General features: G+C 42.5%; 1 protein-coding gene across 6 annotated transcripts in view; it reads left to right on the forward strand.

The window, feature by feature from the left end:
• The window catches only part of orc3 (origin recognition complex, subunit 3), an 89,223-nt gene that overhangs the window by 34,183 nt on the left and 35,426 nt on the right, over positions 1 to 19,614 (forward strand). For 4 of the 6 annotated variants that reach the window (XM_041188688.1, XM_041188689.1, XM_041188690.1 and 1 more), the window contains 6 exons: positions 680 to 843; positions 3,863 to 4,002; positions 7,321 to 7,480; positions 10,295 to 10,408; positions 10,538 to 10,671; positions 18,597 to 18,660. In XM_041188688.1, coding sequence (XP_041044622.1) covers positions 680 to 843; positions 3,863 to 4,002; positions 7,321 to 7,480; positions 10,295 to 10,408; positions 10,538 to 10,671; positions 18,597 to 18,660 — 776 coding nt within the window. The remainder of the gene's footprint in view (positions 1 to 679; positions 844 to 3,862; positions 4,003 to 7,320; positions 7,481 to 10,294; positions 10,409 to 10,537; positions 10,672 to 18,596; positions 18,661 to 19,614) is intronic. The other 2 variants (XM_041188692.1, XM_041188693.1) reach the window with 1 other exon arrangement.

Consider the following 19,614-nt stretch of genomic DNA (forward strand, 5'->3'; position numbering starts at 1 on the left):
AATTTCTAAATACCAATGATGTAAAGGCATATGGAGATAGTGTGGGGGGAAAATGACATTCAGGTTGATGATCAGCCATGATCGTGTTAAATGGCAGAACAGGCTCGACAGGCTGAATGGCCCACTGCTCCTTTGTTCCTAGAAGTGGAGAGGTTTAGGGAGGGAATTCCAGAGCTTTGGACGTAGGTAGCTGAAGGCACAGCACCCAATAATGGAGTGATGAATTGAGTTAATTTAACTTGTTTGATATTACAAGTTGGCTGTAGTGTTGACCTACAAATGTTGCTTTAATCAATTCCACTAAGATTGATTTGCCCAGCTTCATGTGTTTATTTTTTTGCTATTTTTATAAATGCCACTGCAAGCAAAGAGCTACTTTTGACATTTACAGCTATGTGGAACTGTCAGAGCGATAAGCCACTGCAACTGGAGGTAGTTTAAAAACTTTAAACATGCTAAAAGGCAGTGCAGTTGCACTGGTTATGGTGTTACCTGACACTTTTTGAAGATAACTTAATCTGAAAAGGAGTAAGGAAGAAAATGGCCTTGGAATAATTTATTCTCCTTATTTGGCAGCACGTACAATACTATCAAATATGCCATCAAGATGTTTAAGATGCCTTCATTTGACATAAATGTCAGTTACTTCCTGATGATGCTTGTTCATTTTTCTGACTAGCTGTGAAGCATGTTTTGCAGAAAGTTCTGATAAACCTCATGGGTGGCACTGTGAATGATGAAGAGGAAGATGAGGAGGGTGTGCACCATTCTGTTCACTTCTCCCAGAGAAAAATGCACTGCTCCATGGCCTCCCTTGCTGGATGGTACAGTGCTACCACACAGGTAAATGACAGCAACCATCTTTATTATTATTGACATATTTCCAAACACATGAATACTACCTAATTATTTAATGAGGGTTAGTATTTCAGCCCTTAGCAGGATTCTTACAGTAAAGCCTCAGTGACTGACAAATGTCATTTTTACCGTCCAGATTTTGGAATGTCTGATTTCTGACTGATTTTGCTAAATGCTTATGTTACATTCTCATAATTTTTCCTTTATGTTCCTAACTGTGCAAGGCTGAGAACACCATAATGTAATTCACACACTCAAAGCAGTACCAATTTGCCAAAGATGAATCAAGGTATTAAAAAGAAAGAAAGCCGTTCTGTGACAAACCAGATCCCAATCCGGCTTTGTAAATCTTGAGCAGAATCTGGCTCATGGCAAAAAAAAAAACCTAGGCTCAGTGTTTAACACTCTTGCCTCAGAGTCAGAAAGTTGTGTATTCAAGCCCCACTCCAGAGACTTGAGCACATAATCTAAGCTGGCATTTCAGTGTTGTTATGAGGGAACACTGCACTGCCAGAAGGAGATGTTTAGTCCACAGTCCATCTGCGCATTCAGTGTGGGGTAAGAAATTCTAATGCACTATTCGAAGAGAAGCAGTGGAGTTCTGACATTCTGGCTAACATTTCTACCACAACCAAATCACTAAAAACATCTCATCGCTGTTTGTAAGATATGCAAATTGGCTGCTGCTGCATTTCCTTTTACTTAACAACAATGACCATGCTTTGAACATACTTCATTGCATGTGAAGCCCATTCAAATGTCCTGAGGACGTCCTATATAAATACAAATTTGCTTTATGTATAAAGTGCATTCTCACAAATACTTGAATTTTTTTTAATGCAAGTTCAAAATCAGGAAGCCAGATTTTCAAAGGACCATGGGCTAGGGGCTCGGTGTGGGCAGGAATTAGACGTCCAGGAGGTCATCACAGAATTCCGACACCTCAGGGACACTTTCGTATTTTCAAGGGGCTGACAGAGGGGAGGGAATGGGAAATGCAGTGGCTGCCATTTAATGACTGCTCGAGCTCTTTAAGGGACCTGTCAGTTCACTGTTGGAATTTTTTACAGCTGAATTTGACAAACCCAAAAGTCTGGTGCAGAATCGCAGCCAAGTTCACTGCAGAGCCCCCAGACATCTTCTCCCGATTTATTTATAACTGACGTCTCCTGGATCTCCTTGCACCAGTTCCAGCGCTGCTTCGTGAACTCACCTACATAACTCCCTTGCATCACCGTGGACACAGCTGGCCCTAAAAGGCTTTCTTCAGCAAGACAGTTCAGCCCCCGACATGGTTGCCACCTACCTTTGCCACTGATGCAAGGCAGGCCCATCCCACTTCATGGAGGCATTTGGCGCTTCTAATTCAACACAAAGCTCACCACCTGGCCAATTAGGACACTTAGATTTGAAAATAACATTGTGAGAGCGATGTAACTCAGGTGCGGGTTTGGGTGTGTTGGGTTCCTGACCGTGCGTTGAAAATCTGGCCCAGGGTGTCAGCCTTGCATCAGTGGTATCCTTTTTTGAAATGAGCCAGAGGATTGAGAGTTCAAGCCACCCTCCAGAGAAATAAGTGCATATTCCAAGCTGAGGTGTCATCTTTCAGATGATGTTAAACTGCGCAGTGCCTGTTCTCTCGGGTATATGTAAAAGATACAATGGCACCATTTGAAGAAGTGCTGGGAAGTTCTCCCTGTGTCAGAGGCCAATATTTATCCATCAACCAACACCACTGAAACAGATGATCTAGTCATTATCACATTGCTGTTTGTGGGAACTAATTATGCCTAACTTGGGCTGCTGCATGCCCTTTTATTTCAACAGTGGCTACACTTCAAGAGTATTTCATTGATTGTAAAGTGCTTTGGGATATCCTGAGGTTGCGAAAAGAGCTATAATATAACTGCAAGTCTTTACTTCTTGGGCAAGAGTCTTAGGTCAGGTGTGGGTGTAATCAGCAGGCCCCGGAGCAGCTGGGGAATGGACCGCTGCCCGCGATCGGCCCTCGACCATGATTTCCCACTGGCGGCTGGCCAATTAACGAGCGCTGAAATACTCAGCGCTGCCGGGGCGGGAGGAGGGCGGGCGTGGGAGAGAGTGGAATGAAAGCTCCCTGAAGGCAGGGAGCTGCAGAATTTAAAATCAATAAATAAAGATTTTGAAATCCGGGAAAAATGTCCACGCATCAGCAACAGTCATCAGAACACCAGAATGATGAAAATTTTGTCCATATGTTTTAATTTTTTTTATATTTAATAATGGAAACCTCATTCCGCCCTTGAATTAGATTCCATCAAAAATGCAAGGTCCGCCTGGCAGGTTCGTCTGTCCAGGCACGTTTGGAACTTTAATGGGCTTAATTGGCCTCTTAATTGTCGGCGGGCGTGCTTCCAACTTTTGCGCGCGTGCCAACCGAAATATCACGAGCGTGGGATGACGTCGGGACGCTCGCCCAACTTCATCATGCTCTATTTTACGCTCAAGCAGGTCAGGTGCACACCTGCATTCGGACCTAAAAGTTCTGCCCATAATATTTATTCATTTTCAAAGTTAATTTTAATCATGTTATTTCTCCCTATTTGTTCTGGCCTTGTATTGTATAATGGTAAGGACTGCAGCTATCCAGCTCCCAGGCCTTCCTCAAGCACAGGGGTAGCCTGGGACAATTATCTTTCTTCATGATCTTGCTCCTTTGCTCTTCCCTGTCGTTCTATCTTCCTCCAGATGACCCTCCACCACCACCACCACCGCCCCCCCCCCCCACCCCCCCCCAATCGATGGATGACAGAGTAGTGTAGCTATGATGAGAAATTCAGAGTTGCCCTTCTGTGGCATGGCGTAACTTTGAATTGTTTTTCTTTTCTAAATAATGGAACAGGATTTTATGAGTGTCCCTGCAGTGATTTACTTTTAAAGTAACAAAACCTACCTCATGGATATCAGTTGGAGGCCTGGTTTTATTTAAATGGGATTAATTTAGATGTACTTTGTTCTGATGCAGAAATCTACCTCAAACAGCCCATCTAAAAAGAGGAAATCCCCTTCCCTTGGACAAGAGCAGTCCCCTCCCATTGTCATCATCTTCAAAGACCTTGAGAGCTTCCTACCTAAAGTGCTGCAGGACTTCATCGTCATCAGCAGGTAATAGATTAACAGTAGCTCCTTTTGTATTGCCGGTTGTAATGAATTAGAGAAGCTCCTTAACTTAGTGCTTAGCACTAGTGTAACTGAGAACCTGGAAAACATTACTTTTGAAGGCACTCCTAGTGGGAGAAATTCAACTCAAAATCATCCCCATGCACCTGAAGATCAGTGGTAGGAATTGAAAATCAGGGGCAGCGACATTTTGTGCACCTCTTTGATGCCCACGGCCTGTCTAAAGCCATCTTTAGATTGGTCTGTAAATGGATGAACAGCCTGCCCGTCTGAAACAAGTGAGCGGTTGCTTTACTGTGCAAAATAGCATTATAGGAATAAGAGAAGGCCTTCACCTACTCGTCCCTATTCCGCCATTCATTTGGATTGTTATGATGCGGCAGATGATATATGCCAGGCAGATCAAATCTATGAGAGACACTTGATCACACAGTCATAATGGTTTTGGAATTTGTATTCTATTTCGAGATGCGTGCCCTGAATTCAGGAGTAATAAGCCCACCAAGACAATTTTTTTTACAAAACTAAATTAAACATTTATTAACAAAAGAAAAGATTTCAAGCACATACATAGGTCTTCAAATTACTACTATAATAACTCCTAAAGCCCCTAAATAATCTGGCTTCCAGTTACACACCCGTTAAAGCAACAGTAAACAAAAAAATAGCTTTTAAATAAGTTCCAGCCAGTTAACACTATACCCTGGATAGTAGAATTCAAAGTGGCTTTTCCTAGCTTTGGTCTGTAGACAGCAGCTTATTACACAAATACTGGAAGCTGTTCACGCTTCTGGTTGATCTTGTAATGCTTTCTCTAACATAACCTTATTCTGCTTGATACATGTTTCCCCCTTTTAATGCAAATTCCATTGTTCCCATATGTCTTTGGCTCTTTACTTTTCTCATAACATTAGCACCGTACAATGATTTATATTATCAGTAACTTTTGAAAAATAAGCACATTGCTTGGCCTAGCTTCTCTGGGGTTAGGTGCAACATTTTGCCATCTCTTTGAAATTCAAACTGCCCTGATTTATCTAAAAATGCAAACTCTCCTCACCTCATATTCTAAAACTTCAGCTATGTTTATATATTTAGCATTTCAAATCTGGTTTATTTTTGAGTCAAAGCCTCTAGACCTCCAAAGTCTCTAATTTGATAAATCACACCTCCCCCCACACACACTATCCAAACCCCACTATTAACCTAATTTTACAATAAATCACTATTATGAGAATGATTATACTTTCGTGACAAGATCATAGCTGATCTGTATCTGATCCCCATTTATGTACTTTTGCTCCATATCCTTTGAATACTCTTACCTGACAAAATTTATTGATCTCAGTCTTGAAAGCTTCAATTGACTCAGCATCCACAACCTTTTGGGAGTTTTAGATTTCTGCTACCTTCTGCATGAAGAAGTGCTGTGTCCAATAGAAGCTTTAAGTATGTGATTTTTAAAAATCTGTTCTTGAGATCAGAGTGTCGCTGGCAAGGCTAGCCTTTATTGCCCATCCTTAATTGCCCTTGAGAAGGTGGTGGTGAGCTGCTTTCTTGAACCGCTGTAGTTTGTGTGGTGTAGGTACACCCACAGTGCTGTTAGGAAGGGAGTTCCAGGATTTTGACCAAATGACGATGAAGGAAAAGCGGTATAGTTCCAAGTCAAGATGGTGTGTCAAGTCAAGAGGGGAATTTGCAGGCGGTTCTGTTCACATATGTCTGCTGGCCTTGTTCTTCTAGGTGGTAGAGGTCACAGGTTGGTAGGTGTCAAATGAGCAATGCATCTTGCCAGTTGTACACACTGCTGCCACTGTGCAATGGTGGTGGAGGGAGTGAATATTTAAGATGTTGGATGGGGTGCCAATCAAGTGGTCTGCCTTGACTTGGATGTTGTCAAGTGTTGTTGGAGGTGCACTTATCCAGGCAACTGGAGAGTATTCCATCACACTCCTGACTTGTGCTTTGAAGATAGTGAACAGGCTTTGCGGAGTCAGGAGGTGACTCACTTGCTACACAATTCCCTCTGACCTACTTCTGTAGCCACAGTTTTTATATGACTGGTCTAGATAAGTTCCTAGTCAATGGTAACCCCCCCACCCCACCCCCTCAGGCAGTTGATGGAGGATGCAGCGATGTTAATACCATTGGATGTCAAGGGAAAGTGGTGTTCCAATCCTAGCTAATGTTACTACTGGACAAGTCGGATCCCAGAGTGAAACCTGGCTTGATACATCCTAACTTTTATTTTTTAGAAACTGTTGAGGTAAGTTACTGAGCAAATTCACAGGAGTCTGCTGTTGAACTTTTCAACAAAAAGAATAAAACATTTATTAAACAAGAGAAATGAACCGTCTTACATCAGGTGAAAAGGTCGGAAAGATCTCGCTACCAACACAAGAAAATGATTCAAATATTGACTCTTCCTTCATCCCAGCACTTTCTTTACAGACAGGTACAAATTCAGAAAGATAAAGCAATTTAACATATCCATCTTAAACTCTAAAATTCAGGGTCATTATGCAGTACATGTGAACCAACTGGCGAACTGTGGACAGATGCCAGCAAAGCAGATTCTATGGATTTCTCAACCCACCCAGATGCTCGTTACATTGTGAGCCAACCGGCCTCACTGAAACCCTCTTTCTTATGAGGGTTTCCAATCTCTATGTTTGAAGAACTTCCCTTGGAATCCTCTCCAAAGGTCACTCCCACTCAGACAGCTTCAACAAGAATCCAGCTCCAGGGTTTCAGTCTTGCCTTATGAGATTTCTTTCCAGTTGATCGCTGCATGCACTCGAGCTTCACCTTACAAGCACACTTTCAGATCTTCCAACGTCCCAAGCAGAACACCCCCTACTTCAAAAGGATACCTTTGCACTCATGGTCTACAGCGCCCAGTCCACCAACCGTCGGTTGCCCTCTCAGCTCTTCTAGGCTTGTCTCGAGCCCACTTTGCTTCAAACCTGCTCCCCGCAGCACCCCCTCTCTTCAATTCAGAGCCTATTGCCCTGCTCCTTTTTCGCAACTTTACTTAGGACCTGTTTCTGATCTCCATCCTTGTCTCTTATCTGGGACCTTCTTCTGGGATCTGTTTCTGCCCTACTCCCTGGTTTGGGCAAGCAAGTGGATACATTTCTTGTTCGCGAGGGGTGGGGGGGCGTAGTGGCGGGGAAGCTTGAAATATGAATAGTGTGTTAAAGGTCTGTTCAAGTCAGTGAATGATGTGATTTCTAGATGGTATAAATGTGGTTCATCTTACTAAGAGGTCATCATTAATTCTGCTTTTTATTAATGTTTCAGTAACTACATCCAACAACTTCCACTCGTGCTGGTTTTTGGAATTGCCACATCTCCAATTACTCTACACCGAATGCTGCCCCATGCAGTTTCCTCGTTGCTCTGCATTGAACTGTTTCAGTCACTTTCCTGCACTGATCATTTGACTACAGTTATTGATAAGGTAATCACTACCCCTGACTGTTGAAAGTACTTTACATCAACCAGCAGTAGTCGATGTTTATTGAAGGAGTTCACTTGAAGGAGTTGAAGATAAAAAACATTATTCAGACAAGAACTGAACAGTTCACATAAAAGAATTCACTTTGGAAGCGAATCAAAGATTACAGACCCAAGGTGGACAGATGGAGTTAACATACAGATCAGTTTTGAAATAATTGAATTGTGGAGCAGGTTTAAGGGGCAGAATGGCCTACTCCTATTCCTATATTCTCACTAGCCATTCTAGTGTAAATGCAGCTTTACAAATATCCCCAAGCTTTGATTTCCTTATGGGAAGGACTTGTCTACTGTTTTCACTTTTATTATGCAGAAACAGACTCTGGAGTACTGGGCTCTGAGTTTAGTTTCTCCCACTGAATTCACTGACTGTCATTTCATTTGAGCTAAGGGCTGATCAGAGGCCAGCTATTTCAACACAGAGTAGAAGGCAGAAGCAAAATACTTCAGATGCTGGAAATCTGAAATAAAAATAGAGAATGCTAGAATTACTTGGCAGGTCGGAGAGAGAAGCAGAATTACCATTTCAGAGGCCTGAAATGTTAACTCTGTTTCTCTCTCATTCATCCGGAGACAACCTTGTACACCTACTGGCAGCCAGGTCGGACTGGTAATGTCTGAGCTGGACAGGAGGCTTCATCGGAATAGCAACTAAAACATGGGGTTAGTATTTAAAGGGACATACCTCTTTACTTTAAAAAAAATTAAAGAAGTTTAAGAGAAAGTTAGAACAAGGAAATGGATGAGGGATAATGGACAGCAGTGTGCAACACAGTGCAGAAGCCCTTCCATCACAAGTGAGACATACAATCAAGCTGATGCACTGCATTATTACACTTCAAACTGCCCCATGGGTCATATCAAATTGTTGGGGGAAACAAGGCAAAACTAACCCCAATTTGATGAAGTTCTGCATTTGTTCAGACATATTGGAGCATGATTCGTGAATTGGCTTAAGCTGATCTCTTGGTTGTAGTGTCTGTAACAGATTAAGATCTTTCTGCAATATACTTCTTCTGTAATAGGAAAAGTAAAATGCTTTAGCAACTTCTTAAAAAAAATAGTGGATGAGTGTGTTCCATTTTCAAGCTTTGAATGGGACACATGGCTGACAAGTTCCTGGACCTGATGGCCTTCATCCGAGAGTCTTGAAAGAAGTGACTACCGAGATAGTAGATACATTGGTTGTAATCTTCCAAAATTCCCTAGATCCTGGAAAGGTCCCAGGGGATTGGAAAGCTACAAATGTAACCCCACTACTCAAGAAAGGGAGGGAGATAGAAAGCAAGAAAATATAGGCCAGTTAGCCTAACATCTGTCATTAGGAAAATGCTAGAATCCATTATCAAGTAGTAGGACATTTTGAAGAGCACAGTGCTATCAGGCAGAGTCAACAAGGTTTTATGAAAGGGAAATTGTGTTTGACAAATTTATTAGAGTCTTTTCAGGATGAAACAAGCAGGATGAATAAAGAGGAAGCAGTAGATATAGTGTTTTGGAGTTCCAAAAGGCATTTGATAAGGTGCCACATAAAAGGCTACTGGGAAAAATAAGACCTTGTGGCTTTGGGGGTGATATGTTAGCATAGGTAGAAGACTGGCTAACTAACAGGAAAGAGGGAGTCAGGATAAGTGGGTCATTTTCAGGATGGCAAACTGTAACGAGTGGAGTGCCACAGGAGTCAGTGCTGGTGCCTCAACTAATTATGATCCACATTAGTGACTTGGAAGAAAGGACTGGCCGTATTGTAGCTAAGTTTGCTGATGACGCAAAGATAGCTACGAAAGCAAGTTGTGATGAGGCTTACAAAGGGATATAAATAGGTTGTGAATGGGCAAAAATTTGGCAGATAGAGTATAATGTAAAAAAATTTGAACTTGTCCACTTTGGCAAGAAGAATAGAAAGGCAGTATATTATTTAAATGCAGAAATACTGCAGAATGCTACAGTACAGAGGGATCTGGGTTTCCTTGTATATGAATCTCAAAAAGTTAGCATGCAGGTACAGCAAGTAATTAAGAATGCAAACGGAATGTTGACCTTTACAGCAAGGGGGATAGAGTATAAAAGTAGGGAAGTCTTGCTACAACTGTACGGGGCATTGATGAAACTGCATCTGGATCATTGTGTGCAGTTTTGGCCTACTTACTTTAGGAGGGATCTTGCATCGGAAGCGTTTCAAAGAAGGTTCATTAAGCTGATTCCTGGGATGAAGAGGCTATCCTATGAGGAAAGGTTGCACAGATTGGACCTATACCCATTGGAGTTTAGAAGAATGAGAGCTGATCTTATTGAAACATACAAGATTCTGGGGGGCCTTGACAGTGTATAGTGCTGAGAGGATGTTTTTTATCGTTGAAGAATCTAGAACTAGGGGGCATAGTCTTAAATGAGAGACCCCATATTTTTAAACTGAGATGAGGAGGATTTCCTCCTCTCAGGGGGTCAGTATTGTTCTCTTCTACAGAGAGCAATGGAGGCTGGGGCATTGAATATACTCGAAGCTGAATTAGACAGACTTTTGATTGACAGGGGAGTCTAGGGTTATGGGGGCAGGTGGAAAGTGGAGTTAAGGCTACAATCAGATGAGCCATGATCTTATTAGTTTGCTAGTACCTCTATGGCATTTATTTCTATCTCTAATTGTTATAATTTAATTTATTTAATGCATATGTTGTACCTTGTTATGCATACACCTGGGAGTAACTCTCTCTTTCTAAAAATGTATGTTCTTTCTATTTTTTGTACGCTTTCACAGTTGGTGCTGACGACTAAATTCCCATTTAAGTTGAATGGAAAAGTACTTCAGGTCCTGATCAGCATATTCTTGTACCATGATTTTTCTGTAAGGAATTTTGTTAAAGGTTTACAGGTAAGTTCAAGTTGGCAAGGCTGAACAAGTTTAAAACACATAATTAGATGACAAAAATTGAAATTTATGATTATTCAATACCTTATATGTTTTTATTTTGCGCCTCTTACGGTCCCTTGTTTTTCCCAGCTATCTCTGTTAGAACACTTCTACTCCCACCCTCTTAGTCTTCTGTGCTGTACACCAGATGAAGCCAATGCCAGGGTGCAGAATCTTACCCATGATGACTGTGAACTAATCCGTCAAGTGCCATCTTTTATGGGGTGAGTGAAGGTTACTTGTTTTTCAGCAAAGATGGTGATTTTTTTTTTTTTTCCCCTCTTGCCAATTTTTCACACCCATCCTGTTTCCCCATCCTGAGTTGGCTTACTCAGTACTTCACCCAAGTGGCTATTCATAAAGTGTAAGCCTTGGAAATTGGTGTTGATATTTATTCACCTGCAGGCAGCATAACAACCCAACCCTGATTCTGCTGTTACCTGATGATCTCATTCACAACATATTTCCAACAGGGGTCAATCATTAGCAACCAGTGGCCTCATTATATGATTTTTTTTTATTCCCTACCCCTTCAGAGAGGCAATGGCATAGTGGTATAGTCACTGGACTAGTAATCCAGAGATCCGGAGTAATGCTCTAGGGACCCGGGTTCGAATCCGCAGCTGGTGGAATTTGAATTCAGCAAAAATCTGGAATTAAAAGTCTTTGAAACCATTGTTGTTTGTTGTAAAAACCCAATCTGCTGTCCTCACCTGATCTGGCCGATATGTGACTCCAGACCCACAGCAATGTGATTGACTCTTAAATGCCCTCTGAAATGTTGTACAGCTCTGTTGTATAAAACTGCTACAAAGCCGAGTGCCAAAATTGGGAGAGCTGTCTCACAGACTAGTCAAGCAGCAGCCTAACATAGTCATCCTCACAGAATCATATCTGTCCCAGACACTACCATCACCACCTGTCCTACTGACAGGAAAGATCAGCGATATACAGTCAGGAGGGAATTGCCCTGGGAGTCCTTAACATCGACTCTGGATGTCACCAAGTTTCATGGCATCAGGTCAAACACGGGCAAGGAAATCTCCTGCTGATTGTCACATGCCATCCTCCCTCAGCTGATAAATCGGCACTCCCCCACGTCGGACATCACATGGAGGAAGCACTGATGGTGGCAAGGGCGCAGAACGTACTCTGGTTGGGGGACCTCTTTGTCTATCACTAAGAGTGGCTCGGTAGCGCCACTACTGACCAAGCAGGCCAAGTCCTAAATGACATAACTGCTAGACTGGGTCTGTGGCAGGTGGTGAGGGAAGCAACCAGAGGGAAAAACATGACCACATCCTCACCAACCTGCCTACCGCAGATCCATCTGTCCATGATCATCACACAGTCATAAAAAGTCCAGCCTTCACTTTGAGGATACCCTCCATCATGTTGTGTGGCACTACCACCATGCTAAATGGGATAGATTTCAAACTGATCTAGCAAATCATACTGTGGGCCATCAGCAGCAGCAGAATTGTACTCGGAACACAATCTGTAACCACATATCCCCCTCTCTACCATTACCATCAACCTCATACGACCCACTCTACCATTAACATTAAGCCGGGGGGGGGGTCAACCCTGGTTCAATAAACAGTGCAGAGGGCATGTCAGGAGCAGCACCAGACATACCTAAACATGAGGTGTCAACCTGGGGAAGCTATAACACAGGGCTACTTGTGTGTCAAAAAACATAAGCAGCAAGTGTTAGACAGAGCTAAGCGATCCTACAACCAAAGGATCAGGTCTAAGCTCTGCAGCCCTGTCACATCCAGTCGTGAATGGTGGACAATTAAACAACACGCTGGAGGACGAGGCTCCACAAATATCCCTATTCTCAATGATGGGGAGAGCCCAGCAAATCGGTTCTGAAGATAAGCATTTGCTACAATTTTCAGCCAGAAGTGCCAAGTGGCTGATCCATCTCGGCCTCCTCCAGAGGTCCCCAACGTCACAGATGCCAATCTTCAGCCAATTCGATTCACTCCACGTGATATCAAGAAATGGTTGAAGTCATTGGATAGTGCGCAAGTTATAGGGCCTGACAATATTTCAGCAATAGTACTGAAGACGTGCTCCAGAACTTGCCATGCCCATAGCCAAGCTGTTCCAGTACAGCTATAACACTGGCATCTACCCAGCAATGTGGAAAATTGACCAGGTATGTCCTGTACACAAAAAGCAGGACAAATCCACCCCAGCCAATTACCGCCCATCTGTCTACTCTCTCATCAGAAAAGCAATGGAAGGGATCATCAACATTGCTATCGAGCCGCACTTGCTTAGCCATAACCTGCTCACTGACGGCCAGTTTGGTTTCCACCAGGTCCACTCAGCTCCTGACATCATTACAGCCTTGGTTCAAACATGGACAAAAGAGCTGAACTCCTGAGGTGAGGTGAGAGTGACTGCCCTTGACATCAAGGCAGCATTTGACCGAGTGTGGCATCAAGAAGCTCAAGCAAAACTGGAGTCCATGGGAATTAGGGGGAAAACTCTCCACTGGTTGGAATCATACCTAGCACAAAGGAAGATGGTTGTGGTTGTTGGAGGTCAGTCAGCTCAGCTCCAGGAGAACACTGCAGGAGTTCCTCAGGGTGATGTCCTCAGCCCAAACGTCTTCAGCTGCTTCATCAATGATCTTCCTTCTATCATAAGGTCAGAAGTGGGGATGTTCACTGATGATTGCACAATGTTCAGCACCATTCACGACTCCTCAGATACTGAAGCTGCTCGTGTCGAAATGCAGCAAGGCTAGACAATATCCAGGCTTGGGCTGACAAGTGGCAAGTAACATTCGTGCCACCCAAGTGCCAGGCAATGGCCATCTCCACAAGAGAGAATCTAACCATCACCCCTTGACGTTCAGTGACATTACCGTCGTTGAATCCTGCACTTTCAACACCCTGGGGGTTACCATTAACCAGATACAGGACTAGCCATATAAATAATGTGCTTTAAGAGCAGGTTAGAGGCTAGGAATCATGCAACGAGTAACTCACCTCCTGAGTCCCCAAAGCCTGTCCATCACCTACAAAGCACAAGTCAGGCGTGTGATGGAATACTCCCCACTTGCCTGGAGGAGTGCAGCTCCCACAACACTCAAGATGCTTGACACTGCCCAGGACAAAGCAGCCCGCTTGACTGGCACCACATCCACAAACATTCACTCCCTCCTCCACTGACGCACAGTAGCAGCAGTGTGTACCATCTACAAGATGCACTGCAGGAATTAACCAAGGCTCCTTAGATAGCACCTTCCAAACCCACGACCACTACCATCTAGAAGGACAAGGGCAGCAGATAGATGGGAACACCACCACCTGGAAGTTCCCCTTCAAGTCACTCATCCTGACTTGGAAATATATCACCATTCCTTCACTGTCGCTGAGTCAAAATCCTGGAACTCCCTAACAGCACCGTGGGTGTACCTACACCACACAGACTGCAGCGGTTCAAGAAGGCAGCTCACCACCACCTTCTCAAGGGCAATTGGGATGGGCAATAAACGCCCAGCCAGGAAAGCCCACACCCCATGAATGAATGAATTTTTAAAAATCCTCTTACCCAAACACTCTCCCAACTCTAATACAGTGTTGCTGTGGCCAATTAAATGACAACAGTTGAGACAAGATCAAGGATCAAACCTGGAACCTTGCCACTCTGTATGACTCAACTTCTTACTGAATGAACTTGAGCAAAGCATATGATTATTAGAGGACTGCAGGCAATTCAAGTTTAAAGAAACTTGTGGCTATGTAGTGCTACGGCACTGAAGTCAACTGACATTCTCTTGTCTAAATAGGGCTGCATTCATAGTGTTTCATGAACTGTTTGATCCCTACATATAGCCCTATAAATCATGAAGTAGCAATACTCTTCAAAGGAGTAAACTGCTCCTACCTAATTCTACATGTAATCGTTTCATTGAAATGTATATTAAGATGTGCTATATCATCTCACCATTCTGTTTCCATTTTAAAGCCATGTGGATGAAGTTAATGACAGTCTTACCTGATCATCCATTACTGGATCTGCCATGTGAACTCCTATGCCATAAATTCGAAACTGCACAAAACAGACACTTTATGATACAACAAATCTAATACATAATATTCTGTTGGTGAAACAAATCATTTTCCCTTGCAAGGGAGCAATCCTTATGGCCTCCTTCTCCCTGGTTGCCCCCTCCCCCTGAAGTTATTAACTCGCTCAGTGGGATAGGGTTTCCCAAGGGCAGTTAGTAATCTTGCCAGAATGGTCACTATTCATGTGAGTCATAGCGAATGCTGCCAGGCTACCTGACAGCCTGATACAGGAGGACATCAATCCTGAAATCAGTCTTGTCCATGGTATGTTTTAATATTAGGATCAAATTTGGCTTGTATAAACCACTAAATACATGCTGAGATATTTCAGATACTTGAACTTCAAAGTAGCAACTCTGGTAGTATCCGTGTGAGATTTCTAGCAAGCTTTTGAAAAAAAAACTGAAGTAAATATGCTTTCACAACATGATCTAGTCACTATCTGGAAATTATGTTTTGTGTGTTTGGATTTTTCATTGCCTCTTTTTTCAATTGTTGCCAAAACATTTTTTTTGAAGAAAGCGGCCTAAAATTTGGGATTTCTGGATGATTATAAATTTTGTCTCTTATATGCTTTAATAGTTTTAACTATTTCTAATTTTAGACCATCCTGTAGATCCTTTAATCAATCGCCCAGACTCGCCTTTTCTGATTGTTGATCTGTACGTTCACATTTTAAAATATGCAAGCTGTTAGAATGTGACCTTCCATTGTCCAGAGGTCATAGATTGCCACATGTGACAGTCCTAGTGACAGCTGGTTAAAAAGTTCCAGTGTCCCTTATATAAATCTGCTTCCTTATGTATGTTTCCTTATAGCTTCCTTAACCATGCAGTCAGTAAACTCTGTGCCTATTCATTTAGACATAAACGTTTAAACAAAAAAAAAAAATTTTCTTAAAGCAGTTAATTTTAAGAGCTCAAACCTAATTTTCTATTTAAATCTATTGAAATTTATAAAAATAAAAAAACACTTAATTTACACCGTACCTTTGTCCACCATCAGAATGTCTCAAAGTACTTTCACACAGGTTTTGGAATGCAATGATTAGCATTTAGACAGACATAACGTTTTCCACTAATGATATCCCACAAACAGTGAGATGAATGACCAATTAATCCGTTTTTGGTGTACTGATTTAAGGAGGAATGTTTTCAAACTGTAGACGTAATGTTTAGAATTTGTATATTCTTTCGCTTCAAGTAGGCTGTATGACAGTTTTAACACTGGTTGGATTATTTGCAGGTTTCAACAATAATTGTGGATGGATGAAAGTCAAAAATAATATTTTGGTACTTTTATGCAGAGGCTTAAATATGCAACACATTTTCTTTTATTTATCAAAGCTAAGGAACTTACTAATAAAACTAACTGTAAAATATTGACACAAGCCTGTTTCAATGAGTTTGCATTCTTCTTCAAGCTTAAATATAAATTAGAGAGTATTTATATAGTCCCTTTCACAACTTCAGGACTTCCTGAAGTGCTTTACAGCCAACATAGTGTAATTGCTGTTGTAATGAATTGCGGTATGAATTTGGGCACGCAACTGCAATGAGGTAATGATTGGGTAATCTGTATTTTAGTGATGTTGGTTGAGGGATAAATGTTGGCCAGGACATGCTGCGAAGCTTCCTGCACTTCTTTGAACAGTGCTGCAAAATCTTTATATCTATCTGAAGTTTTAACATCTCATGCAAAAGACAGGACCTCCAACAGTACAGAACTTCTGCAGTGTTGCACTAAGCTGTCAATCTGGATTAAGTGTTCAAGTGAACTGAGTGGGACATGAACCCATGACCTGCCACTGAGCCAAGTTGACGGCTGAATGGATACTTTTATGCCGTAACTATCCATTAGTTTCCTTCGCCATACAAGTGCCAGGCAATGACCATCTCCAACAAGATCGAATCTAACCATCACCCCTTAACGTTCAATGGTATCACCATCACTGAATCCCCCACTATCAACATCTTGGGGGTTACCATTGACCAGAAACTGAACAGGATTAGCCATATAAATACTTTGGCTGCAAGAGCAGGTCAGAGGCTAGGAATCCTATGGCAAGTAACTCACCTCACTCCCCAAAGCCTGTCCACCATCTACAAGGCACAAATCAGGAGCGTGATGGAATACTCTCCACTTAACCTAAATGATTGCAGCTCCAACAACACTCAGCTTGAATCCAGGACAAAGCAGCCCGCTTGGTTGGCACCACATCCACAAACATTCACGTCCCTCCACCACCGACAAATAGTGTCAGCAGTGTGTACCATCTACAAGATGCACTGCAGAAATTCACCAACGCTCCTTAGCCAGCACCTTCCAAACCCACCACCACCACCATCTAGAAGGACAAGGTCAGCAGATACATGGGAACACCCCCTGGAAGTTCCCCTCCAAGCCACTCACCATCTTAACTTGGAAATATGTTGCCGTTCCTCCACTTTTGCTGGGTCAAAATCCTGGAACTCCCTTCCTAACAGCACCATGGGTGTACTTACACCACACTGCAGCAGTTCAAGAAGGCAGCTCACCACCATCTTCTCAAGGGCAATTGGTGATGGACAATGAATGCTGGCCTAACAAGCGATGCCCACATCCTGTAAATGAATAAAAGGAAAATTTATAGTTCATACACACTATTTAGACATTTGAAGGTTGTTGATAAACTGTTAGATATTCAGGTGAACAACTGAGCACTTCTTTCTTATGGCTGATGCAGATGTAGAGCAACACTAATTTTGCATTTAGGTGGTTGTCAGCCAAATCAAGGAAAATGAATATCTCCCATTCACCAGGGCTTCAAAGTCCCTCAGCACCACTTGAGGTCTCCTGTTGTACCTAATCGCTTAACCTTTGACTGTCCAACTTTAACTCTAATGAAGTTTGGAAATGTGAACAGAATCCACAAATCATCACAAACAAAACTCTTGTGAAAGACAAATACAGATGATTCCTGGCTTTATTCTTTCATGAAGCTCAGAGGAACCCCTAAACCGAACCCACACCAACCACACAAACGGAAAAGTATAAACTCTCCAGTGTGCCACTGTAGTCATCCAGAACAGACCATGGAACATATGACGACTCAGTGCCGGATTGACAAATATGGTGACATCAGTGCTAACACTCCATTACTCCTGATGCAGAGGGTGCAACATCGTGTTGAGTGGATGGGGGAGTGATGCACATGCTAGGATCGACTTGAGGGTTCCAGTGATGCATCACATTGCAGTGTTCAGTTGGAAATTAACAAGTTGAGTGCAGCTGCTTCTAGTCCATACCAATGTTCATTACCCGGCTGTGGAGCACAGCTAGGCTGTCACTGATATCTGAAGCACTGATGCTTTGCAACTTGTGCCTGCCAGTTTCTGGACCAGGTTAACGCTTGTTTTCATCTTGACGACTACCTTCTTTAGGTAGTTGTGGAAGGCTAGTGTGCGGATTAGCTTCACTCCAAGATAGGTCAGAGTGGGGCCGTGTGGCACAGTATTAACATGATAGGTCACTTAGCATTCATTCTTGCCATCAACATGGAATGCAGCCACTGCTGTTTTATGAGAGTTTGTAGTTCAGGCCTTCAACAGACTCAATGCACCCATGGCATTCTGAGTCTACAGACTTGAGCAGGGCTTTTGTAGTCTGGGCTGCCAGACTGTTATACTGCCAGAGCAGTTACTGGGTCTCTTTGGCCCAAAGTGGGTGTAATTTTCCTGGAAGCCTCAGGGAATAAGCTTTTTGGTTGTTGTTACTGTAAGGAAGTCAATGAATCAATGATTCTCGACAGCCTCCCTATAGCAGTCACAGTTGGCTTTGGACAGCTTCCGCCCTGGAAGAAGTACTACACGGGTATATGTTGTACTTTACTTATAATATTTAAAAAAAAACCCTCTATTGCAGTCGACTGAGATCTGTTTTGTGATGTCAGTGCAACTCTTCAATGTTACCATCTTGCAATGCTGCCACCTACAAATCCAATGTGCAACTGTTGTTAGCATTATAATCTCACTATAATGCTCAGCCAGCAAAATGAATCTGCATTTTAATTTTAGGTATGTTGATCATCAGGACTCTGAGAAGCAGGTTAAACTTTTGACTAACGACCAATATTTAAAGGTAAACTATTTGGTTATTGTACATTTCAAATGTGTTATGTAGCCCACTTGCCTATCCTACTTATCCTTACTAATCTACACTGGCTGCTTATCATCCACTGCATTAAATCTTTTGTCAAATCTCTTCTTGGCCTCAGTTTACCCAATCTCTACATCCCCCTCCAGCCTTGCACATCTTCCTGCAACCTTTGGTCCTTTGACTCTGGCCTTTTTTTTTGTACCTGTACTCCCTTTGGATCTTTGAATTTATTGAAGGCAGACTTAGACAAATTTTTGATAGGCAAGCAAGTCGAGGGTAACGTAGGGCAGATTGCAAAGTGGAGCTGAGACCACAACCAGATCGGCCATGGTATTATTGAATGGTGGAGCAGGCTTGGAGTGCCAAATGGCCTAGGCCTACTCCTGCTCCTGAGTTCCTATGTTTGTGGGCACAGCCTTCAGATGCTTAAGTCCTACTCTCTGGAACTATTTTCCAATATCCCTTTGCTTTTCATCTCTCTGCGCCTTTTAACCCATATCAAAACCCATTTTAACAATTAGACTTTCATTCACCTCTTCTACTGCTCACAATCCATTAAAATCTCACTCAATTGCTCCTTGACTATTTCGTCTCCACTCCCACTCTCCACTGTGTAAGGCACCTTGGGATGCTGCTACAATAAAAGGTGTTACGTAAATGCAAGTTTCTATTGAAACTACTTTTGCCTCTTGAAGTTGATACAATTGAAAGGTTTGGTATGTTTTTAGAAGATTGTGATTCTGGATGCTGATGCTTCTGCAAACCGGAAAGATTGAATTAATAGGAGTACAAGAGTAAAGAAGTAATGATGAATTGACACACAACTTGGTTAAGCCACAGTTGGAGCACTGTGTGAAGCTTCAGGGCCACAATATAGAAAGGCCATTAAAGACAGCCAGCTTTCAACTTAGATTCACCAGGAAGATGCCAGGCATG

This window comes from Carcharodon carcharias, chromosome 5 (assembly GCF_017639515.1).
Source record: "Carcharodon carcharias isolate sCarCar2 chromosome 5, sCarCar2.pri, whole genome shotgun sequence".
Lineage (NCBI taxonomy): Eukaryota > Metazoa > Chordata > Chondrichthyes > Lamniformes > Lamnidae > Carcharodon > Carcharodon carcharias.